Source organism: Triturus cristatus, chromosome 3_2, assembly GCF_964204655.1.
Source record: "Triturus cristatus chromosome 3_2, aTriCri1.1, whole genome shotgun sequence".
Classification (NCBI taxonomy): Eukaryota; Metazoa; Chordata; class Amphibia; order Caudata; family Salamandridae; genus Triturus; species Triturus cristatus.
In genome coordinates, this window is record NC_140584.1 from 343,315,871 (window position 1) to 343,341,295 (window position 25,425).

At 47.1% G+C, this 25,425-nt stretch overlaps 1 protein-coding gene across 10 annotated transcripts in view; it reads right to left on the reverse strand.

Moving 5' to 3' along the window:
- The window catches only part of SRRM1 (serine and arginine repetitive matrix 1), a 639,067-nt gene that overhangs the window by 410,663 nt on the left and 202,979 nt on the right, over window positions 1–25,425 (reverse strand). For all 10 annotated transcript variants that reach the window (XM_085647827.1, XM_085647825.1, XM_085647826.1 and 7 more), the window contains one exon: window positions 11,824–12,018. In XM_085647827.1, coding sequence (XP_085503953.1) covers window positions 11,824–12,018 — 195 coding nt within the window. The remainder of the gene's footprint in view (window positions 1–11,823; window positions 12,019–25,425) is intronic.

Genomic DNA, 25,425 nt, shown 5'->3' on the forward strand with positions numbered 1-25,425 from the left:
GTCTTCGGCTGCGGGGGTGCTTTTGCGCCGAGCATGGAAGCCGTGCCGTGGATGCGGAGTAACGACTCCGACACCTTCTTCTTTAGGAAGGGAGACGGTGTTGTTGAGTCGACACGTTCCGTCGATACCCTTTTGGACGTGGCATCTAACCCCGAACCAGACGCCGTGTTCTCGACACGAGGACCGGGATGGGTCGGCCGCCGCGTGGCGCTCTGTATTTTTGTGTCGACGATCCTCGGCGCCGATTTTTTCGGGTCGGCAACCTTTACCTTGGTTGTTGGCACTGCCTTCAGCTCGACGTCCCCATGAAGTCTCTGTGCGTCGACGGCCTTCTTTTGTTTGGCTCCGAGGGCTTCGAGGCCTTGCTGCCGATGAGACTCTTTCACTTTCGGTTTCGAGGTAGGTGCCTGTGCCTTCAGTTTCGATTTCGTTTGATCGAATGATGGCGCTTTCGATACCGATGGCTCTTTAGGGTAGTTCGTAGCCGGGCCTTTATGCGGGGCTGTAGAACGAGAGGAATGATCTTGGGTAAGGCCTTGTGGCGATCCCTCGACCTGAGCCTTATCGAGTGCCTCTCTGGGCCCTGTACCGACATGTGGGCCTAGCTCATCTCCTCAGTCATCTTCCTCGACCCCAAGGGCCTCCTCGTCGTCTTCTACCTCTTCGACGACACCATCTTCCTGTTCGTCTACTATACGCTCGTCTTCGGCATCATAGTCGGATTCTCGCTCCGAAGCCAGATCCGAGAGCTCCCCCGAAACTTCAAGGTCCACGACCTCCTCATCTTCTGTCCCGAAGATGTTGTCCGGGTTCGGCGTCGCTTCCTGCGCCTCGAGCAGAGCTGCTCGACGAATGCTAAGGGTCTTCTTCGATCGAAACCTGGAACACGCCATACAGGTGGCTTCGTCGTGGTTTGGAGAGAGGCACTTGTTGCACACCAGGTGCACGTCGAAGCAAGCATACTTAGCGTTGCAAAGAGGGCAACGCTTAAAAGGGGCTATTCGATGACTTTGGTTCCATCGTTGATCTACTCGAGAACGCCCTCGAGAAATATACTTGGCGCTGAACGAAAACAATACCGACGAATGTAAAGGCCTAAATACTCAAAGAGCTAAGATTAGGACATCCGAACCCAATGGCGGAAAAAAACAATCAAAGGATGGAGGGGATGCCCATGCGCACTGTAGTCCAGGGGAGGAGCCACCTATCTCGTGATACTTCAAAGACTCTTCCAGGACAACAATGTGCAATCATCCGGACCCAACACTAGGCAGCGATCTATGCACAGATATGAATTCAGCAGCCCACATGCCTCGAACATAATGTTCGATCCATTCTGTGCAATTCACATAGGACATTAATTCTGGGGTACAATTATCTTTTAGAAAGGGACTATTTACAGTTTCCCAAAAAAGTTTACTATTATTGGTATTGGCTGCCAAACTTAATTTTTCCCAAGCATCTGCTTGAAGCTCTTTTTTTTTGAGCCAATATGGCTTGCTTATATTCAACTCTTAACTCTTGTATATGCAATTGATTTCGAGGTTTAGTCCCCAGCGCCATTTTCGATTTCTGTAATGCAAGAGTACATTTTGAATCGAACCACCTCGAACCAGTTTTTTCCGAACCTTTAATACTTTTGGTTAATAGACTCTTGATTGATCTATTTACATCAGAGAAGGCATCTAGCAAAATATCGGGGAGGACCTCTTCACTGAGGCAATAATCAATTCCTTTCCTACAGTTTGTAACCACTTCCTTTTGAACTTTGGGAGGATCAACTCCAATCCACTTAATTCTCATGCCATTAGGCCTGACAGGGAGAATATCCGAGATATATTCCTCGGTGTTCGTAGGTTTATTACCCCAGTCTAAAAGTACTATAGATATACTATTGTGGTCACTCACCACCTGTTCAGATATCCATTGGTCAATAAAGAAACTATTTTTAGAAATTAAAATATGATCTATGTTACTAAAAACATTCCGCCAGTAAAAGTAGGGCATTTAATATGGCCCTTTCTCATTGAACAATCTAATAAGTCGAGGTCGAATTTTGCCATCAACGGGTTTAAAATCGTTCCGTATCTACAATGAGGGAAGTGTAACAGATAGTCATTGTGAGAAAGTGCCATCTTTCTTGCATGGTATGCCCCCACTTTTTGCTGAATTGCTGAATGTACTTTGACTGAGTGTGCCCTGGACTCCTGCCAATCAGGTGCCCAGGGCCTATGTTCCTTCCCTAAAACAAACCAAACCCAAAGAACAAGTTACTTACCTTCGGTAACGCTTTTTCTGGTGGATACAGTATCTGCCTGTGGATTCCTCACCTTGTGAATATCCCCTGCGCCAGCAACATTCGGAAACTTTTGAAGCAGTCCACGCCGATGAGGTCGAAGACGACGTCACAGAGACACGGCTCCGCACGCGACTCCGCTGACGTCACCGGCTCCATAAGAAGACCTCGTCAGCGTGATGACGTCAGTTCCGCACCTTTTTTCCGTGCCTTCGAGGCACACGGACGGACTGACAGCAATATATATACACAGTATACACCGTACACAATATGCAGATCAAAACACACAGTGTGGAGAATAAATAGCAAAGCACAAGAAATAACAATGCCTTTGACAGTAATAAACACATTTGAAACATCATCAATAGAATTACAGGCATAGAATTACAGGTATAGAAGGATGGACAACGGGGAGGCGGGTGGGTCAGTGAGGAATCCACAGGCAGATACTGTATCCACCAGAAAAAGCGTTACCGAAGGTAAGTAACTTGTTCTTCTGATGGATACATCTGCCAGTGGATTCCTCACCTTGTGAATAGATTCCACAGCAGTCCCCACTCCCGGAGGAGGGTGTCCACCCTTCTATACCAGAAAGTCCTGAAGGACGGATAGCGCAAAATGTCCGTCCCTCCTCACCTCAGTGTCTAAGCAATAATGTTTTGCGAAGGTGTGGAGGGAGGCCCAAGTTGCCGCCCTACAAATGTCCTCCACAGGAACACCCCTCCACAAAGCAGACGTGGAAGACTTTGCTCTAGTGGAATGAGCTCTCAAACCCTCCAGAGGTTCCTTACCAGCCAGGGAGTAGCAAATCTTGATGCACAAGTGTGAGAAAGTGGCTCTGTATATACTGTTCCTTAATAGGTACAGGGTGTACAGAGTCCACAGACCCCAAGGGTGTAACAGAGGTTAAAGTTAGATATAACCTTACTCTCCAAAGTGGTAGCCTGGTCGAGCAGTAAGGCAGTATCAGAGGACGTGTAAAGCATTTGTTGTACACACTCAGTCAGCAAATAGTTCCACACACTCAATAACTGAACTCTAGGCCAATGGTTTGTATATAAAAAATATATGCTTGTTTTATTTTAGAACCAACACTTGAAATTAAAATATACTTTCTCGACAGCAGATGTTTCATAAAAATACTTTTGTATATGTAATAGACTTTTTAGTAAACAGTTACAAATAGTTGCAATAGGCAACTCTATTTCTAAACACAATACATTGAGCTCAATGCTAAATTCAAATTATATGCAACAGATTACTTTTTAGATTACTTTTGTAATTCCAGGCTTGGATCCTAGATCCAGTCCTGGGTCAGTTCTCAGAATCAGCTGTTGAAAGTCGACTTTGGTACTGTAGTGATTTTTAACTAATATTTAGCCATTTCAAAAGTGAGCACTTAGAAAATATTTCAGAGCAAACAATCAATGATTCCCTATGGAAGGAAATATAGGTTACAGGTACAGTAGGTTATCGTTACTCTTGTAATCCAGTACTGGGTGGCTAGACTCAGTACTGGGACATTTATCCAAAACAGGTAAGTAATTACGTTTTCAGATGTTATACGATTTTTGAGGAATATTTAGAAATTGCAGAAATCAACACTTAGAAGAAATTTCATAGAAAAGCAGTCAATGGTTTCCTATGGAAGAAAAATGAGTTAAAGGTAAGTATAGTTGTGGGTACTTTTCAGAGTCAGTGCTGGGCACCAAGATCCAGCACTGGGAGCTCACCTAAGAGCAGGTGAGTAAATTCGTTTTTGGTACTCGGCTGATTTTTGGTGAATATTTTGAGTTTTGTAAAGTTAACACTTAGAAGAATTTCCAAGAAAAAGCCAGTCAATGTTACCCTATGAGGAAAAGGAAGTTAGCGGTTTAAGGGTAAGTTCTCGACTGGCAGAGTTGAAGTTCTGGGCATTGACTCAGGGGTCTCCCAGTGTCAGGTAGGTACAGTCAGTTCACCCTCAGCGGTTTCAGGACGGCCGGGTGCAGAGAGAGTTAGGCCCAATGTTAGCCTATGAGGAACAGGGGGGCCTGGTTTGGTGGCTGCTGACTAGCAGGCCACGCGTCTGTGGGAGCTGGGCTCCTGGTCACTCACTCAGGGAACTGACGTCATCACGCCGACGAGGTCTTCTTATGGAGCCGGTGACGTCAGCGGAGTCGCGTGCGGAGCCGTGTCTCTGGGATGTCGTCTTCGACCTCATCGGCGTGGACTGCTACAAAAGTTTCCGAATGTTGCTGGCGCAGGGGATATTCACAAGGTGAGGAATCCACTGGCAGATGTATCCATCATAATTGTCAAACCCTGGCCACATGTCAGCCCCTGGTAAATGGTACCCTAGGTACCCAGGGCCCTGTGACCAGGGAAGGCCTCTAAGGGCTGCAGCACTCCTTGTGCCACCCTTAGAGGCCCTGTACCCTTACACACCCACACTGCCTTTGCAGGCTGAGTGTTTGGGTGCAAGACAAAAACCCACTCGACATGGCACACATCCCTGTGTGCCATGCCCATCACCTACACTGCCATGGCATACATCAGTCACCCCTCTAGCTGGGTGCCTTATGCCAATGGTGTGGCCGCAGGAGCCCTGTGCCCCTACAGTACCCAGGTCCATTCCTGGGCACTGCAAGTGCAGTGCTGCCATTTAAGAGTACATGGTGCTGAGAGCTCGTCAAACACGAGCTCCACAACACCATAATGGCAACACTAAAATCTGAGAAGTTTGGTATCAAACTTCTCAGCACATTAAACCCAAACTGATGCCAGTGTGGGATTTAATGTACCCAGCACCCCAGAGGGCATCTTAGAGGTGCCCCCTTAAACCTAACCTTCAATCCACGTCTGCTCTGAGGCTGCCTAGGCTGCCACCCAGCAGACATGTTCCTGGACCCCTGGGTAGGAGAGCCCCTGCTCTCCTGGGCCTGCAACAATGCACATGCTGGGCGAGGTGCTAGATCTCCTCCCCCAGGATGGGCAGGGGGAAGCTTCAAAGGCATGCCGCCTCTGTGAGCTTCCCCAGGCCTCTGCAACCCCCACTCTGGCGGGAAGCTTTGGCCGGAAACCCCAAATAAGGACAGGGGATGTGCCAGCCTGCCAACCCCACCCCTCAGGTGGGGGAGGCGAGGTGAAGCACATCTCCGGGCTCTCGCCATCTTGAAGATGGGGAGCCCTACCCTATCAGGACTAGGCTACTGCCCCCCTCCCACAGGAGAGAGGCAGGATAGGGGGTGTACCCACCCCAGGTCAGGGACCCATTGGCCCCTGCCCTTCACCTACCTGTAACGCCCCTAAATCTAGTATTTAGGGGCACCCTGAACCTTCCTTCCCCAGATTCCAGATTCGAAACTACAAGAGGAGCAAGAAGAACAAAGACCTGCCCTGCAGCTGCTAAAAAGAGGAAGACACCAACTGCTTTGGCCCCAGCCCTACCGGCCTGTCGACCCTCGAACCTGCTTCTGCTCCAACCCGGCATCTCTTGTGGCCAGCAACCTCACAAACCTCGGAGGACCTGGCTATCTCTTGGCTCTAAGCCCCTGGGACTCCCATGAGTAGAGGCTCTACTCACAACCTATTTCTAATCCCTGGCAGCAGCCCGGAACAACGAACCCAGCACACTCTGCACCAGCCAAGCCTGGCCAGTGCCGGAGTGAACAAAGACCCTGAGGATGACCCCACGGCGACTGTGACCCAGAGTCCGGCACCCAAGGACCCCCCTTGATACTCCTGAAGAAGCCTGCAGCCTCAGAACAAGTGCCCCCCCTACCGCGATCAACAGAGGGTAAGATTTCCCGACACCAAAAGGCACCGCTGCACGCGGCGCCCCACGGCCTCCTGTGCCCAATCCCTGGGTACCTACCGATTCTCCAACTACCCAACTTACCTCTCGAAGTGGTGGTGGCACCTGAGGAGTCCTCGTCCCCGAGCTTGCAGTCTTTTTCTAAACCGGAGATTTCCCATTGAAATCAATTGAGCGCCCGAAGGCTCAAAAGCACTTTGCACCCAGCCGCCCGAGTGGCCCTGGCAGTGAAAACTCTACACCTACCTACTTCCCCACTCGCCCTGAGTAAGTGACCAGGAGCCCAGCTCCCACAGCCGCGTGGCTTGCCAGTCAGCAGCCACCAACCAAGGCCCCCTCTATCCCTCATAGGATAACATTGGGCCTAATTCTCTCTGCACCCGGCCGCCCTAGAGCCGCTGAGGGTGAACCAACTGTACCTTCCTGACCCTGGGGGACTCCTGAGTCTATGCCCAGAACCTCAACTCTGCCAGTCGAGTACTTACCCTTAAACCGCAAACTCTATTTTCCTCATAGGGTAACAGTGACTGGCTTTTTCCTGAAATTTCTTCTAAGTGTGGACTTTTCAAATCTTCAAATATTCACCAAAAATCAGCAGAGTAACGAAAACGAAATTACTCACCTGCTCTTAGGTGAGCTCCCAGTGCTGGATCTTGGTGCCCAGCACTGACTCTGAAAAATACTTACAACTGTACTTACCTGTAACCCAATTTTCTTCCATAGGAAACCATTGACTGATTTTCTGTGAAATTTCTTCTAAGTGTCGATTTCTGCAATCTTTAAATATTCTTCAAAAATCATATAATATCTGAAAACGTAATTACTTACCTGTTTTGGATAAAGGTCCCAGTACTGAGTCTAGGCACCCAGTACTGGATTACAAAAGTAACGAGAACCTACTGTACCTGTAACCTGAATTTTCTTCCATAGGGAATCATTGCATGTTTCCTTTGAAATATTTTCTAAGTGTCAACTTTTAAAATAGCTAAATATAGTTTAAAAATCATTACAGTAATTAAGTCGACTTTCATCACTTGATTCTGAGTACTGACCCAGGACTGAATCTAGGATCCAGTCCTGGAATTCCAAAAGTAATCTAAAAGTAATCTGTTACAAATAACCTGAATTTACCATTGAGCTCAATGCATTGTTGTGTTTAAGAAATAGAGTTGCCTACTGCAACTACTTGTAACTGTTTACAAAAGTTTATTGCATTTTGCAAAAGTATGTATACGAAACATCTCATGCTGAGAAAGTATATTTTAAATCCAAGTGTTGGTTCTAAAATAAAACAAGCATATATTTTTTATATATAAATCATTGGCCTAGAGTGCAGTTATTGAGTGTGTGAGACCATTTGCTGACTGAGTGTGTACAACAAATGCTTTACACTGTCCTCTGATACTGCCTTACTGCTCGACCAAGCTACCACTTTAGAGAGTAAGGTTATATCTAACTTTAACCTCTGTCAAACCGTGGGGGACTGTGGACTCTGTACATCCTGTACCTATTAGAGAACAGTATATACAGAGCCACTTTCTCACAGTGTCTTCCTCTTCTTAGCAGCTGCACGGCAGATCTTCTTTCTTCTTGTTCTTCTTTGCTAGCTTAGAACGTGGAATCTGAGGAAGGTTGGTTCAGGGTGCCCCTAAACACTAACTTTAGGGGCTTTACAGGTAGGTAAAGGGCAGGGACCACTGGGTTCCTGTCCTGGGGTGGGTACACCCCCTATCCTGCCACTCTCCTGTGGGAGGGGGGCAGTGGCCTAGTCCTGATTGGGTAGGGCTCCCCATCTTCAAGATGGCGAGAGCCCGGAGATGTGCTTCACCTCTCCTCCCCCACCTGAGGGGTGGGGTTGGCAGAGGCTGGCACACCCACTGTCCTTCCTTGGGGTTTCCGGCCAGTCGTCCCGCCAGAGTGGGGGTTTAGAACCGGTAGGGGCCAGTTGCTTAGCACAGCAAGTGGCCTGGAGAAGCTCACAAAGGCGGCATGCCTTTGAAGCTTCACCCTGCCCATCCTGGGGGAGGAGACCTAGCACCTCGCCCAGGATGTGCATTGTTGCAGGCCCAGGATAGCGGGGGGGGGGGGGCTCTCCATCCAGGGGTCCGGCAATATGTCTGCTGTGTGGCAGCCTAGGCAGCCTCTCAGACAAGACATGGATTGTAGGTTCGGTTTCGGGGGGCATCTCTAAGACACCCTCTGTACTGCTTATGCACATTAAATCCCACACTGGCATCAGTGTGGGTTTAATGTGCTGAGAAGTTTGATACCAAACTTCTCAGTCTTCAGTGTTGCCATCATGGTGCTGTGGAGTTTGTGTTGACGATCTCCCAGCACCATATACTCTTAAATGGCAGCACTGCACTTATAGTGCCCAGGAATGGACCTGGGTACGGTAGGGGCACAGTGCTCATGCTCCTGTGCCCACACCACTGGCATAGGGCACCCAGCTAGAGGGGTGGCTGATGTATGCCAGGGCAGTGTAGGTTGTGGGCATGGCACACATGGATGTGTGCCATGTCGACTGTTTTGTCTTGTACCCAAACACTCAGCCTGCAAAGGCATTGTGTGTGTGTGTTAGGGTACAGGGCCTCTAAGGGTGGCACAAATAGTGCTGCAGCCCCTAGAGGCCTTCCCTGGTCACAAGGCCCTGGGTACCTATGGTACCATTTACCAGGGGCTGACATGTGGCCAGGGTTTGCCAATTTGGGTTTTAGGTTGGGAACATAGGCCCTGGGCACCTGATTGGCAGGAGTCCAGGGCACACTCAGTCAAAGTACATTCAGCAATTCAGCAAAAAGTGGGGGCATACCATGCAAGAAAGATGGCACTTTCTCACAGGAGCGATGAAAGGAACTTCGGGGAGCTTGCGATTGCAAAGCTCACATTGATTTGGCAGTGTCTGTATCTTTTTTCATTTTCTCCAAAGATGAATCTACACTAGGCCCAAATAAGTGTTCGTGGTCAAACGGTTGGTTTAATATGGTAGTTTAGACTTCGAGTTTGAAGCCTGAAATGCGTAGCCACGCATGTGTGCGTAAAAGGACACTGGTATTAATAGCTCGGGATGCTGTGTCTGCAGCATCCAGAGCGCAACGAATGGAGGAATTAGTTATGAGTTTGCCTTCCTGGATGAGATAATTGGCTCTTGTTTTATATTGATCTGGAAGGTGTTGTAGTAGGGTCTCTAGCTCGGCATAGTGGGCCCTATCATACCTAGCCAACAAAGCCTGTGTGTTGGAAATTCTCCATATGTTGGCTGCTTGGGACACTGTTCTTTTACCAGATGCGTCCAATAATTTTGACTCCTTATGAGGTGAAGCATCTCCTGTAGTTTGGGAGTAAGCCCACTTCCTGGCGTTGGAGACTACTAAGGAATCCAAGGGTAGCTGCCCTTTATTGTAAACAGGGACAGTTGCGGCAGATTTGTACTTCTTTTCCACCCTGGGGTTAATGGCTCTGGCCCTTACAGGATCTTTAAACCCTTCAGGAGCGTGTTTGATTACCCCTTTTAGCATTGGGAGAATGGAAGTGGACCTTTGAGATGGAGCAAAAGTGTCCATTAGGAAATCCTCTTTTACAGGATCTGTGTGCAAATTCACACCGTGGTATTCTGCAGCTCTGTGTATGAGCTGAGTGAACCCTATAATGTCCTCTGGAGGGGATGGACTAGATGGGTAGATGCCATCTTGTGGTGCATTAGGGACATCGGGTGTGCCATAATCTTCCCATGGGTCCTCTTGGGTGTTAGGGTGACTAGGTTCCCCTAAAGGGTCATTATCCCCTAAAGGGTCATTATCCCGGAGGTGTCCTCATCCTCCTGTGGCGGAGGAGATTGTGAGGGTACTGGAGATGGGATAGGAGAGATGTGGAGTGGAGGTAGTGGTGGAATTCTCAAAGGAGAAGTGGCAATGTCTCTTTTTTGGGTGTGAAGCTGGAACAGGCTTGTCCAGTTTCCTTTTTCTGGAAGGACTAAGTATAAGTTGACCTGTCTTTGGGTCTCTAGAGTTTTTGGGTTGGATCATGCCGAAAAAGCTCCTCCTCAAGAGTGTTTCTGTGCCGATTTTTTCGGGTCCGATTGTTTGAGAGTCACGAGTTTTGGAGTGGTTTTCTGCTCCTTAGGCTTCGAATTGGGAGTTTTCCTGGGTTCTGGGGTTTTCGGAACCGACTGTTTCTTTGGTTCCGTTGATTTTTTCGGACCTGAAGGTTGAGCGCCAGTGGTCTTTGGAGCCGGTTGCTTGCTTGGTTCCGATGATTTTTTCAGAAGATTGAGCATCAGTCTTTGGAACCTGTTTGGCTGGGTCCGACGATTTTTTCGGAGCCAAGACGTCGGTACCAGCGGATTTCGGTGCCGAAGGCGCCAATGTGGAACCAGGTGTCGGTGCGGATGAAGACAGTGGTTTCTTCTTTGGTGCCAGGAATGGGTTTTCGGTACCGACAGTAGGCTGACTCGATCCCAAGTGGCCTGAAGGATTATGTATCGACTTCTTTGCCGAGCTCGAAGGCGGGGCGTGGGAAGTTTTGTCCTGGTGTGCACCTAGGCCTGAAGGTGTGGCTGAAGCCTTCTTGTGAATGGGTGTGTGGGAGAGGTCGACGTCAGTACTTACGACCCGCTGCCCTGGAGTGATGTCTACGACGTCGGAGGCGCTAATGTTGCCCTCTTCGGTCTGCTCCGGTACATTGATGCCTTCTTGGAAGATATCGTCCGATATCGATGTTGAAGGTCGAGCCATGCTTCTTTGAGCTCGACGACCCCGAATTGTCTTCTTGGAGCGGAAAGAGGCACAAGCTGAACAGTCTTGTCCGGGCTCAACACCAGATGGCGATCTATGCACAGTGTATGATCTGCAGCTCATATGCCTCGAACTTTTTAGCTCAATATTTACCTGGTTAACCGCAATATTGTTTTCCCCCTAGGATAACATTGACAGTGTGAAAAGGTTTACAAGTGACGATTTTTGAAAGTGAAAAGTATTTTTAATTAAAAATATACTAACCTTATTACCAAGACCTGGGTCTGAAAATAAAGTACAAAGTGTAATTTGATAAAATTGGCCTGGATCCCCTTCTTGAGTCGTGTGTCCTTTATTGATTGTGTGTGTGCAATAAATGCATTACACTCACACACACTACCACTAATAGAGCACTTTGGGTTTTGCATGGAGTCCTGTACACATCTGGGAACTCCTGGACTCTAGGCACATTACCACTTTGTGGCAATAGCAAATACAAAGCCAGCTTCCTACAGAAGCACTGCTGCTTAAAGACGCATTGAATTGAACTATTTACTTACCTGTAAAAATTAATATCTGCAAAAGTACTTACTTGATAACGAAGATCTTGGTATCAGAATTTATATTTAAAAAGTTATTTTTCTAAATTGGTCTCAGATTTACTCTTCGGTGTGTGTCTCATTTATTGCCTTGAGAGTACAAAAAATGCTTGGAACTACCCTCTGATAAGCCTAACTGTTCACCCACACTACCACAAAAGAGAGCATTTGGGCTACCATTTTTGCCTCTGTAAACCAATTGAGGTTTGCCTGTATTCTTTACACAGTGTGCCATCTTCTGGCCCACTATATAAAGAACCAGCTTCCTACAACTTTTTTTTTTTATTCTAAGAAGTTAAGAAACAAATGCTCTGCCACAGGGGTGTACTAACACCCCAGCACTGAAAAGGAGAATTGAGATGACAGTTGTGAAAGAGCAATCTGTAAAAATGCACTCACCTGGAGCGTGACCTGTGATGCCGCCGAGATCTGGAATGAGGAGGTGAATGTGACCGTGACCTTGACCTGGACTTAGAACAAGATCGAGATCTGGCCCGGGGTTTCTTCTCCTTCTCTTTTTTAATACTTTGCTCTGGGGATGGTTCTTGCTTGATGTCTGGGGTAGGTTCATGTTTCATAACTTTAATAATGTCACTGAAAATTTGAAAGCTAGATTTCAGTTTAAAGAAGGAAAATATAGTCGTCTTCATACTTCTAATCAGGAATCGTACAGTTCATTTAACTTTGTTTCTTTCATACACAGTTCTATCACTACCAGCTAAGGAAAATGAAGCATGCTAACATTGTGGTCCCTACAAACTAATACAAATAAGTTAAACAAATGTGTACAAGAATGTTACAAAAACAAACAAAAGTATCATATTTAGTCATTTCACTTCACAGAGCCAGATCCATCCAAACCTGAGAAACTATCAGATTAGATCCTTTAATCAGGAAATATCTTGGCAGGTGTTTAACACAATACTAAACAGGGAGGCTGCCTACACCAAAATAGAGCTTGCTTAATAACAAAGTTTAGAAACTTCACAGAACGTATGAGTACATTTAGGTGTTTCAAGCCCAATGTGAGAAAGGGGCACTTTTAACATGGGTAGTCCCCACGTTTTGCCTGGACATTCATGTGATTTTGACTGTAGTGCACAGGGTCCCTGCCAACCAGGTCCCCAGTGTGAGAAAGTGCAATCTTTCTTGCATGGTAAGCACCCACTTTTTGCTGAATTGCTGAATGTACTTTGACTGAGTGTGCCCTGGACTCCTGCCAATCAGGTGCCCAGGGCCTATGTTCCTTCCCTAAAACACACAAAACCCAAATTGGCAAACCCTGGCCACATGTCAGCTCCTGGTAAATGGTACCCTAGGTACCCAGGGCCTTGTGACCAGGGAAGGCCTCTAAGGGCAGCAGCACTCATTGTGCCACCCTTAGAGGCCCTGTACCCTTACACACACACACTGCCTTTGCAGGCTGAGTGTCTGGGTGCAAGACAAAACAAAGTCGACATGACATATCCCTGTGTGCCATGCACATCACCTACACTGAAATGGCATACATCAGCCACCCCTCTAGCTGGGTGCCTTATGCCAATGGTGTGGGCACAGGAGCAGGAGCCCTGTGCCCCTACAGTACCCAGGTCCATTCCTGAGCACTGTAAGTGCAGTGCTGCCATTTAGGAGTACATGGTGCTACCCACTATTATATCGGATCATGCACCCATTATGTTCTCGGTTTTTATTAATAGTATTTTAAACACGGCATCACCTAGATGGACTTTAAAAAGGTCTGCATTACATAGTCAAGATATAGTTACATCTGTTAGAATATCTATAGACAATTACTTTACTGACAATGTTGGCTCTACTCTCCCCGAGTAAGTATGGGACGCCTGGAAAGCACACATAAGGTCATCTTCATAGTCTAATTTGTTCGGAAAATAGGGAGGAGGCGAGGAAGTTTTAAACTCTAGAGCAGTGTTTCCGAAACTGTGGTCCGGGGACCCCCAGGGGTCCCTGGCATTTTCCCAGGGGGTCCGCAGGCAGCAGCTTAAAAAGCACTGCGCTTGTATAATTAGCAGTTTTCCAGCAACAATAAAAGTGTCAAGATAACACCAGTGATTAATGTACCTGCTGGAGAGAGAGATGAGTTTTGTCCTGTGGCAGCTTTGAGTTATCTAATGTAGCACAGAGGGTTAATATGCCTATTGCAAAGAATGTGTACCATGCATTTTAAATACAGTATTTTATGTGCATAGGTGAGTGGGTTACTGCTTTTGTCACAAAGATTATTTTGTTACTGTGCAGTACATAAGTGACAACCATAATCTAGCACAGTGACCTAAAAACTGTCATCATAGAGCTGCTTGCAAACTGCATGGTACAAGTTAGTAATTTATGTTTTTTCCCTGTCTTTCGTTATCCTGATGCTGCTAAAAAAGTTTACCAGGGTGGAAATACATTTTTATTGTTAAAGTCAATGCTAACCACTGTCTTATGTTCTGAATCCCAAGTTTTTTGTGCTTCTCCAGACCAAGCACTCATTAAAAATGCCTACCAGTATAAATGACATGTGAATCCTCACCTTGTAGTCCCCTTTGCCTTATGTAACATTTTCTATACACTGAGTTTCACTTATGATTAATTGTCTCTATATGTGTGTGATGTAAAGTGATAAACGTGTTGTAGACTGCACCATTGTTTCCTACATTTCTTTGGGGGTAGAGCCTCCCAAAGCCCCCTTTGTAGTGGTCAGGCACATTCAATGCACTTGGTGTGCACCGTATGGGGACTGGTCTGAAAACATTTGCCAGGGCTGCTTTGGGTTTCCAGTCTGGCCCTGGCAGGAGTAGGAGCCTCGTACTGCGAAATAAAACCAACCATTTAAAAGTTAGTCACAGAGATGCAGCACCAACCTTCCCATTAAAATTTTAGTTTTTTGCAAATTCTTTCAATATAAAATACTAAGGGGGATATTTACAAAAGAAGTGGTGGAGCGTGTCGTTAGCCTCTGTGGCTTAACGACACGTGCCGCCACTTCAGAAACGCTGTGCTGCACCATATTTACAAGAATATAGTGCAGCCCTACATTTTGCCCTGTGCTGGTGCTATACTTAGCAGTGTAGTGCCAATGCAAGCACCCTTGCAACACAGTGCAAGGGTGTCTGCGTGAAGGGGAAGATTGTTTATGTAAAGGAAGGTCACCCCTTCCTGCACGTAAACAATCTTGAAATGGGGTTTTGTCACTTGTATGTGTGCTGCTTAATACAGCACACATGGAAGTTACAAAATGCCATTTTTTTTAATGATTGTTTATGTGCAGGAAGGGTCACCTTCCTGAACATAAATAATGCAAGGCGTTTTGCTTTTTCCATGTGTGCTGCACAAGGCTGCACACATGGTAAAAGCAAACATGAGGAGAAATAAAGCATTCCTCTTCGTTTCGCCAAGTTAAGATCTGGTTTTCCCTGGTGTTAATTTTGTTGCTGCCTTCTATTTACGCTGCCCCTGTAAATAGGGGGCAGCATCAAAATCAATGGGTTTTGCGGTGGAACGCCCACTGCAAAACCCACAATCCACCCCTTTCACGCTAAGCATTGCGCGAAAGGGGGCCTTCTTTACAAGGCAGCGTTAAGCCATGTTAAGTGGCTTACCGCTACCTTGTAAATAAGGCGAAGCCCCTATCGACATGCGAACGTTGCAAAAAGTTATGTTTCCATGGTGGTAGGAGTTTGTAAATATGCTCCTAAAATCCTTAGTAATTCGAGTATTTGTTTTGTGTGCACACATGTGTTTATTTTTTTCGAATTACTGTTCCAACGTTTGAAATTTAAATCATGCAAATTGCTTGGGGGTCCCCGACTTCCATTGGTGACTCAGTGGGGTCCTCAGGAGTCAAAAGTTTGGGAACCACTGCTCTAGAGAATAAAATAATCTCGCTAGAGAATGCTCGACTGGGTACTCAACAATTAAATCTAACACGGTTACTAGACTAGTTGGAACTCCTCAGATTAGAATATAGAGGGCTATTAGATCAAAAAATTAAGGCTCAATGGGACGTTCATGCTATGGATAATTATGAGTACGGTGAGAGAGCCGGTGCAGTTCTGGCAAGTAAGAATAGAGCGGACCGGGTGCGGACAACATATATCGGTTAACGCTCGATGATCAGGGGAATATATCCTGCAAACAGAAAGATATGGAAGATCATTTGCTTTCTATGTTTTCTAAACTCTACGAGGAAGAACCATCCTCCACACAGGAGAACTCTTTACGATGGTTGGAGAGTAAGGCCCTCCCCAGCTTGACTGATGAAGGCAGAACCATTCTTAATAGTCCTTTCACCGAGGAAGAGGTTAGGAATCATATTAAAAAATTAAAAAATAAAGCAGCAGGGCCTGATGCTCTCCCGGGTGAAATATATAAAATCTTCCAGGAGAGTCTGGTCCCAAGACTATGTGAACTATTTAACTATGTATATATTACAAAGGGTAGGATACCAGCATCCTGGAGGAAGTCTATCATTGTACTCATCTTACAGCCAGGGAAGGACTCCCTTAATGCAGACTCATACAGACCCATCTCCCTGCTAAACGCGGACGATAAAATCTTTACCAGTGTTTTGGCAGGGAGATTGGCTAAATTGGTTCCACAACTCATTAGTATGGACCAGAAAGGCTTTGTGCCCGGTAGATACATTCATGAGTTGAATCTGCAGTTGATAGGAAGCATAGATCTAGCGGTGACGCGGTCGGAGCCCTTGGCGGTAGCCGCATATGATGCGGCAAAGGCCTTCGACCGCGTCAACTGGGGATTCCTGTGGAATGTACTAAGGGTAATGGGTTTTGGTGAGACCTTTATCCAAACTATGAGAGGGTGTTATGAGGGTGCCTCGGCGGAAATTCTATTGAATGGTCTCCTAACATCAAGCTTCAATATAGGGAGGGGCACCAGGCAGGGGTGCCCCATCTCCCCTCTTCTTTTTGACATCTATATTGAGCCGTTGGCACAAGCACTTAGGACCGACGAGACAATTACACCCTTTAAATATAAGGATTACAGCTGTAAGCTAGCTTTATATGCTGATGATCTTTTGATTTATACCAGCAACCCCGCTGAAGTACTACCTAGGGTAGAGATGATAATGGCGGATTTCAGCCTCCACTCGGGATATCAAATAAACAATTCGAAAACAGAAATCATGTGTTGGGGGATTGATAATTGGGAAGGTCCTTGCAGCAGCCAGTTTAGATATCTGGGAATTATTATCACTCCAGATATTAATAACATAGTTTAAATCAACACAAAGAAATTATGTAAGGATATTGATCAGCTTTTTTCCAGATGGCAGAATCTTCCCCTTACAATATATGGCAGAGTCAACTTGGTTAAAATGGTCATTCTGCCTAAGTTGACTTATCTGTTTAACTCAATACCCCTTTTTTTTCCAGATAAAATTTTGGCGAATATTCAGGGAAAGATTGGCAGCTTTATTTGGGCTAAAAAAAACTCCAGGTTATCTTGGAAAAAGCTAAAAAGAAGACTATTAAAAGGGGGGCTAGCACTCCCAGATATAAATTGGTATGCTCTATCTTTCCAGCTGAAAAATATCAGGTGTCTTCTATCACGCCCCGATGATTCTAACTGGGGGAGAATCTTGAACATAATGGTAGGTCAAGAGGGAGGCGAGTCCGGGTTTTTATATAAATTTGGAGCACTAAAACTTTACTAAAAAGTACGTTTAAAGGTTTTTAAATCGGCTCTCATAGTTTGGAACAAAGTTAAAGGAAGATGGGGATCAAATACTATTCTGAGAGTGCCCCAATTTGGGAATCTCCAGGTCTGCCCCCATGTCTAAGGGATAGCCTGTCCTTTCCTATTAGGAGAGCAGGAATAAACATATGGTCTGATTTGATAACATCAGAGGGGTTCCTTCCGTGGGAGGTACTGTGATCTAGGATAGGAGATTCCCTCTCTAGATTTAAATACATCCAACTCTGCTCCTGGTTCAAGGCCGAGAAAGAGAACATCGGAGGTAACTGGGAAATCGAGTGTGCTCTCCTATTTCCAGGGCTTAGGAAGAAGGAAGTTGGGCTCTGGTATAGGAAAATGTTGAAAGCAGAGGAAGTGCAGTCCCCTCCACTAAATCGGGTTTGGAACTCTACGAGGCTGGAGGCAGATTCAGCTACCTTGTACGATCATTCTTTCAAAGTATTCTATGAATATGTTAGGACTGTTTCTCTTAAAAATTATCATTTTTATACTATAAACAGGCTATATTACACACCAAAAAAACTAGCGAAGTTTGTAAACCCATCCCCTCTTTGCCCAAGATGTGGGCTCATAGAAGCGGATGATATTCATATTTTCTATGATTGTTCGGTAGTTGGCCCCTTCTGGGGTAGAGTGGAGAGGGCTATTGAGAGCATTTTTAAAATAAAGCTATGTTTGAACTTCGCTAGAGTTATGTTTGGCCTGGATGCAGAACTCATTGCTGAATTGAGGGAGACACAAGTTGCATTATTTTTTGTTTCATTTTGATTGCTCGAAGAGAAATATGTAAGATCTGGAAGGATGCCAGCCCTCCACTATATGAAAATTGGCTTCGAGCTACACTTAGAATTGCACGTCTAGCATCACTTTTAACTCACAATGTAAATATCACTGTGTGGAAACCCTTTATTGAATGGGGAATAGCAATGAGGCTGTAATAAAAATATGCAAGGTCCAATGATTACACCATGCCTTGGTATAAAAAAAGGCAGGCCGGGTTGGCCCCAGGCGAAAGCAAGAACTCTGGCCCGGGGAGCCCAGGACAAGATCAGGCCATAGGAGATAATTTGCACTTGTTAGTGGTGAGATGAGGACTAATAAAAAAATAAAAAGTACATGGTGCTGAGAGCTCGTCAAACACGAACTCCACAGCACCATAATGGCAACACTGAAGACTAAGAAGTTTGGTATCAAACTGCTCAGCATATTAAATGATGCCAGTGTGGGATTTAATGTACCAAGCACCCCAGAGGGCATCTTAGAGATGCCCCCTTAAACCTAACCTACAATCCACACCTGCTCTGAGGCTGCCTAGGCTGCCACACAGCAGACATGATGCTGGACCCCTGGGTGAGAGAGCCCCTGCTCTCCTGGGCCTGCAACAATGCACATCCTGGGCGAGGTGCTAAATCTCCTCCCCCAGGATGGGCAGGGGAAACTTCAAAGGCATGCCGCCTCTGTGAGCTTCCCCAGGCCACTGCAACCCCCCACTCTGGCGGGAAGCTTTGGCCGGAAACCCCAAATAAGGACAGGGGATGTGCCAGCCTGCCAAACCCACCCCTCAGGTGGGGGAGGCGAGGTGAAGCACATCTCCGGGCTCTCGCCATCTTGAAGATGGGGAGCCCTGCCCAATCAGGACTAGGCTACTGTCCCCCTCCCACAGGAGAGAGGCAGGATAGGGGTGTACCCACCCCAGGACAGGGACCCATTGGTCCCTGCCCTTCACCTACCTGCAACGCCCCTAAATCTAGTATTTAGGGGCACCCTGAACCTTCCTTCCCCAGATCCCAGATTCCAAAATACAAAGAAGAGCAAGAAGAAAGAAGACCTGCCCTGCAGCTGCTAAGAAGAGGAAGACACCAACTGCTTTGGCCCCAGCCCTACCGGCCTGTCGACCCTCGAAACTGCTCCTGCTCCAACCCGGCATCTCTTGTGGCCAGCAACCTCACAAACCCCGGAGGACCTGGCTACCTTTTGGCTCTAAGCCCCTGGGACTCCCATGAGTAGAGGCTCTACTCGAAAACCTACCTCTAATCCCTGGCAGCAGCCAGGAACCGCGAACCCAGCACACTCTGCACCAGCCAAGCCTGGCCAGTGCCGGAGTGAACAAAGACCACGAGGACGACCCCACAGCGACTGTGACCCCGAGTCCGGCACCCAAGGACCTCCCTCGACACTCCTGAAGAAGCCTGCAGCCTCAGAACAAGGTGCCCCTCATACCGCGATCAACAGAGGGTAAGATTTCCCGACACCAAAAGGCACCCCGCACGCGGCACCCCGCGGCCCCCTGTGCCCAATCCCGGGGTACCTACCTATCCTCCAACTACCCAACTTACCTCTCGAAGTGGTGGTGGCACCTGAGGAGTCCTCGTCCCCGAGCTTGCAGTCTTTTTCTAAACCGGAGATTTCCCATTGAAATCAATTGAGCGCCCAAAGGCTCAAAAGCACCCTGCACCCAGCCGCCCGGGTGGCCCTGGCAGTTCAACCTCTACACCTACCTACTTCCCCACTTTCCCTGAGTAAGTGACCAGGAGCCCAGCTCCCACAGCCGCGTGGCTTGCTAGTCAGCAGCCACGAACCAAGGCCCCCCCCCCCATCCCTCATAGGATAACATTGGGCCTAACTCTCTCTGCACCTGGCCGCCCTAGAGTCGCTGAGGGTGAACCATCTGTACCTACCTGACCCTGGGGGACCCCTGAGTCTATGCCCAGAACCTCAACTCTGCCAGTCGAGTACTTAACTTTAAACCGATAACTATTTTCTTCATAGGGTAACATTGACTGGCTTTTTCCTGAAATTTCTTCTAAGTGTGAACTTTTCAAATCTTAAAATATTCACCAAAAATCAGCCGAGTAACGAAAACGAAAATACTCACCTGCTCTTAGGTGAGCTCCCAGTGATGGATCTTGGTGCCCAGCACTGACTCTGAAAAATACTTACAACTGTACTTACCCGTAACCCGATTTTCTTCTATAGGAAATCATTGACTGTTTTTCTGTGAAATTTCTTCTAAGTGTCAATTTCTGCAATCTTTAAATATTCTTTAAAAATCATATAAACTCTGAAAACGTAATTACTTACCTATTTTGGATAAAGGTCCCAGTACTGAGTCTAGGCACCCAGTACTGGATTACAAAAGTAACGAGAACATACTGTACCTGCAACTTGAATTTTCTTCCATAGGGAATCATTGACTGTTTTCTTTGAAATATTTTTTTGTGTGTCAACTTATAAAATAGCTAAATATTGTTTAAAAATCATCACAGTAATTAAGTCGACTTTCATCACTTGATTCCTAGTACTGACTGTAGGAAAGTGGGTTTTTGTTGCAGTAACCCCCCCCCCCCTTTTTTGCCTAATAGCTGATGCACTTTTCCTTGTTGTGCCCTGGGTTCCTGCCAATCAGGTGCCCAGGGCCTGTGTTCCTTCCCTAAAAACTGCCTCACAGACAAAACCCAAATTGGCAAACCCTGGCCACATGTCAGCCCCTGGTAAATGGTACCCTAGGTACCCAGGGCCTTGTGACCAGGGAAGGCCTCTAAGGGCCGCAGCACTTATTGTGCCACCCTTACAGGCCCTGTACCCTAACACACCCACACTGCTCTTGCAGGCTGAGTGTCAGGGTGCAAGACAAAACAGAGAGTCGACATGGCACACATCCCTGTATGCCATGTCCACACCTACACTGCCATGGCATACATCAGCCACCCCTCTAGCTGGGTGCCCTATGCCAATGGTGTGGGCACAGGAGCAGGAGCCCCTACAGTACCCAGGTCCATTCCTGGGCTCTGTAAGTGCAGTGCTGCCCTTTAAGAGTACATGGTGCTGGGAGCTCGTCAAACACGAACTCCACAGCACCATAAAGGCAGCCCTGAAGACTGAGGAGTTTGGTATCAAACTTCTCAGCACGTTAAACCCACACTGATGCCAGTGAGGGATTTAATGTGCCAAGCACCCCAGAGGGCATCTTAGAGATGCCGTCTAAAACCTAACCTACAATCCACGTCTGTGCTGAGGCTGCCTAGGCTGCCACACACCAGACATGTTGCTGGACCCCTGGGTAGGAGAGCCCCTGCTCTCCTGGGCCTGCAACAATGCACATCCTGGGCGAGGTGCTAAATCTCCTCCCCCAGGATGGGCAGGGGGAAGCTTCAAAGGCATGCCGCCTCTGTGAGTTTCCCCAGGCCACGGCAACCCCCCACTCTGGCGGGAAGCTTTGCCGGAAACCCCAAATAAGGACAAGGAATGTGCCAGCCTGACAACCCCACCCCTCAGGTGGGGGAGGCGAGGTGAAGCACAACCCCAGGCTCTCGCCATCTTGAAGATGGGAAGCCCTACCCAATCAGGATTAGGCTACTGCCCCCCTCCCACAGGAGAGAGGCAGGATAGGGGGTGTACCCACCCAAGGACAGGGACCCATTGGTCCCTGCCCTGCACCTACCTGTAACGCCCCTAAATCTAGTATTTAGAGGCACCCTGAACCTTCCTTACCCAGATCCCAGATTCGAAACTACAAGAAGAGCAAGAAGAACAAAGACCTGCCCTGCAGCTGCTAAAAAGAGGAAGACACCAACTGCTTTGGCCCCAGCCCTACCGGCCTGTCGACCCTCGAACCTGCTCCTGCTCCAGCGCAGCATCTCTTGTGGCCAGCAACCTCAGAAACCCCGGAGGACCTGGCTACCTTTGAACTCTGATCCCCTGGGACTCCCATGAGTAGAGGCTCTACTCAGAACCTACCTTTCACCCCTGGCAGCAGCCCGGAACAGCGATCCCAGCCCACTCTGCACCCGCCAAGCCTGGCCGGCGCCGGAGTGAACTAAACCCACGAGGACGACCCAGAGGCGACTGTGACCCCGAGTCCGGCACCCAAGGACCCCCCTCGACAATCCTGGAGAAGCCTGCAGCCTCATAACAGAGTGCCACCCCAACCGCGATCAAGAGAGGGTAAGATTTCCCGACACCAAAAGGCACCCCTGCACCCGGCGCCCCACGGCCCTCTGTGCCCAATCCAGGGGTACCTACCTATTCTCCAACTACCCAACTTACCTCTCGAAGTGGTGGTGGCACCTGAAGAGTCCTCGTCCCGGAGCCTGCAGCCTTTTTCCAAACCGGAGATTTCCCATAGAAAGCCATTGAGCGCCCGACGGCTCAAAAGCACCCTGCACCAAGCCGCCCGAGTGGCCCTGGCAGTGAAAACTCTACTCTAACCTACTTCCCCACTTGCCCTGAGTAAGTGACCAGGAGCCCAGCTCCCACAGCCGCGTGGCTTGCCAGACAGCAGCCACCAACCAAGGCCCCCCCCTATCCCTCGTAGGATAACATTGGGCCTAACTCTCTCTGCACCCGGCCGTCCTGAAACCGCTGAGGGTGAACTTACTGTACCTACCTGACACTGGGGGACCCCTGAGTCTATGCCTAGAACCTCAACTCTGCCAGTCGAGTACTTACCCTTAAACCGCTAACTTCATTTTCCTCATAGGGTAACATTGACTGGCTTTTTCCTGAAATTTCTTCTAAGTGTGGACTTTTCAAATCTTCAAATAATCACCAAAAATCAGCCGAGTGACAAAAACGAATTTACTCACCTGCTCTTAGGTGAGCTCCCAGTGCTGGATCTTGGTGCCCAGCACTGACTCTGAAAATTACCCACAACTATACTTACCTTTAACTCATTTTTCTTCCATAGGAAACCATTGACTGCTTTTCTGTGAAATTTCTTCTAAGTGTTGATTTCTGCAATTTCTAAATATTCCTCAAAAATCGTATAACATCTGAAAACGTAATTACTTACCTGTTTTGGATAAATGTCACAGTACTGAGTCTAGACACCCAGTACTGGATTACAAAAGTAACGATAACCTACTGTACCTGTAACCTATATTTCCTTCCATAGGGAATCTTTGCTCTGAAATATTTTCTAAGTGCTCACTTTTGAAATAGCTAAATATTAGTTAAAAATCATTACAGTACCCAAGTCGACTTTCAACAGCTGATTCTGAGAACTGACCCAGGACTGGATCTAGGATCCAAGCCTGGAATTACAAAAGTAATCTAAAAAGTAATCGGTTGCATATAATTTGAATTTATCATTGAGCTCAAAGTATTGTGTTTAGAAATAGAGTTGCCTACTGCAACTATTTGTAACTGTTTACTAAAAAGTCTATTGCATATACAAAAGTATTTTTATGAAACATCTCCTGTCGAGAAAGTATATTTTAAATCCAAGTGTTGGTTCTAAAATAAAACAAGCATATATTTTTTATATACAAACATTGGCCTAGAGTTCAGTTATTGAGTGTGTGGAACTATTTGCTGACTGAGTGTGTACAAAAAATGCTTTACCACTGTCCTCTGATACTGCCTTACTGCTCGACCAGGCTACCACTTTGGAGAGTAAGGTTATATCTAACTTTAACCTCTGTCAAACCGTGGGGGACTGTGGACTCTGTACATCCTGTACCTATTAGAGAACAGTATATACAGAGCCACTTTCTCACACTGACCCAGGACTGAATCTAGGATCCAGTCCTGGAATTCCAAAAGTAATCCTAAAAGTAATCTGCTGCAAATAACTTGAAATTTCCATTGAGCTCAATGCATTGTTGTGTTTAAAATAGAGTTGCCTATTGCAACCACTTGTAACTGTTTACAAAAGTCAATTGCATATTGCAAAAGTATTTATATAAAACATCTCATTCTGAGAAAGTATATTTTAAATCCAATTGTTGGTTCTAAAATAAAACAAGCATATATTTTATATATAAACCATTGGCCTAGAGTTCAGTTATTGAGTGTGTGAGACCATTTGCTGACTGAGTGTGTACAACAAATGCTTTACACTGTCCTCTGATACTGCCTTACTGCTCGACCAAGCTACCACTTTAGAGAGTAAGGTTATACCTAACTTTAGCCTCTGTCAAACCCTGGGGGAATGTGGACTCTGTACACCCTGTACCTATTAAGGAACAGTATATACAGAGCCCCTTTCTCACACCCTGTGCCAGTGCTTCTTCCCTTTTAACATATCCACAATTCGTGTTTTGCCCTTTGTAGGAAGCTGGCTCTCTATATACCTTATCAAAGTGAGCTATAGTGTGCACAGAGTCCAGTGGAACCCCAATTACAGGTAAGTTACTTTTGAGATTACTTTTCTTACACAGTGTAGTATGCCTGGATACTACGTAGTATACCTGGATACTACACTGGGACATTTCCTGTAAACAGTTCAGTAAAATCGTTTTTGTTAGATAGTACAATTTTAAAGAATTTCTTTAGGTTTTCAAACTCCACACTTAGAAACATTACCAAGAAAAACAGGAAATGTTATTCTATGGAGAAAAATAATATCTGTTTTAGGGTAAGTATTCGTTAGAGGGAGTTGAGGTTCTGGGGGTAGACTCAGTGGTCCCCCAGGGTCAGGGATGCACTCTCATTACACCCTCAGCGGCACTAGGGTGGCCGGGTGCAGAGTGTGGAGGCCCAATGTTATCCAAGGAGGGATAGGGGGCCTCCAGTTGGGGTCTGCTGACGAGCAGGCCACCTGGTTATGGGAGCAAAACTCCTGGACTTTAGCTCAGGGCAAAAGGGGAAACAAAGCAGCACCAAAGGTGCACCCTCAGCTGCACTAGAACGGCCGGTTGCAGGGTGCTGTTTCGTCGTCTGGTGCGACCACAACTTCAAGAGGTAAGTTAGGATTTTGAGCGTTGGTTATGCACAGTCGGTTTGGCCACCCAAGGCTGTGGGTCGTCGAGTGCAGGGTTGCCTTTTAGGGTCGGATCTTCTTACCAGCTCCTGGTCCCGGTTGGGGGGACCTTCCGGATTTAGGCTACAGGCGTTGACTGGAAGCTTGAGGCAGGTCAGGTGTCACCAGATCTCGGGTCAGGATCGCCGGGGTGACCACCTCGTGGTGTTTGCCCACTTGAGCTCGGGCAGAGGACGGCAGGTGTAGTGTGGTGCAGATTCACGGTGTCCGGCCAGAGCCAAAGGTTGAAGATAAACAAATCCGGTGTTCACGGGACACACAGTCGTTGTGGTTGAAGGAAGGCAGGTCTTCCGGGGTTTTTGAGGTTGCTGGCTGCAGGACACACCGGGATTTCGCAGGAGCAGTTCGAGGTGGAGACAGGCCAGTAGGGCTGTGGCCAAGTCAGTGGGCTTCTTCCCCTGGTTAGCTTCAGCACGGCTGGTCAGTCCTTCTTTTCTTGTAGTTTCTTCTAGTCTGAGGAAGCAAGTTTCAGGGGTGCCCCGAAATACTAGATTTAGGGGCGTTACATGTAGGTAAAA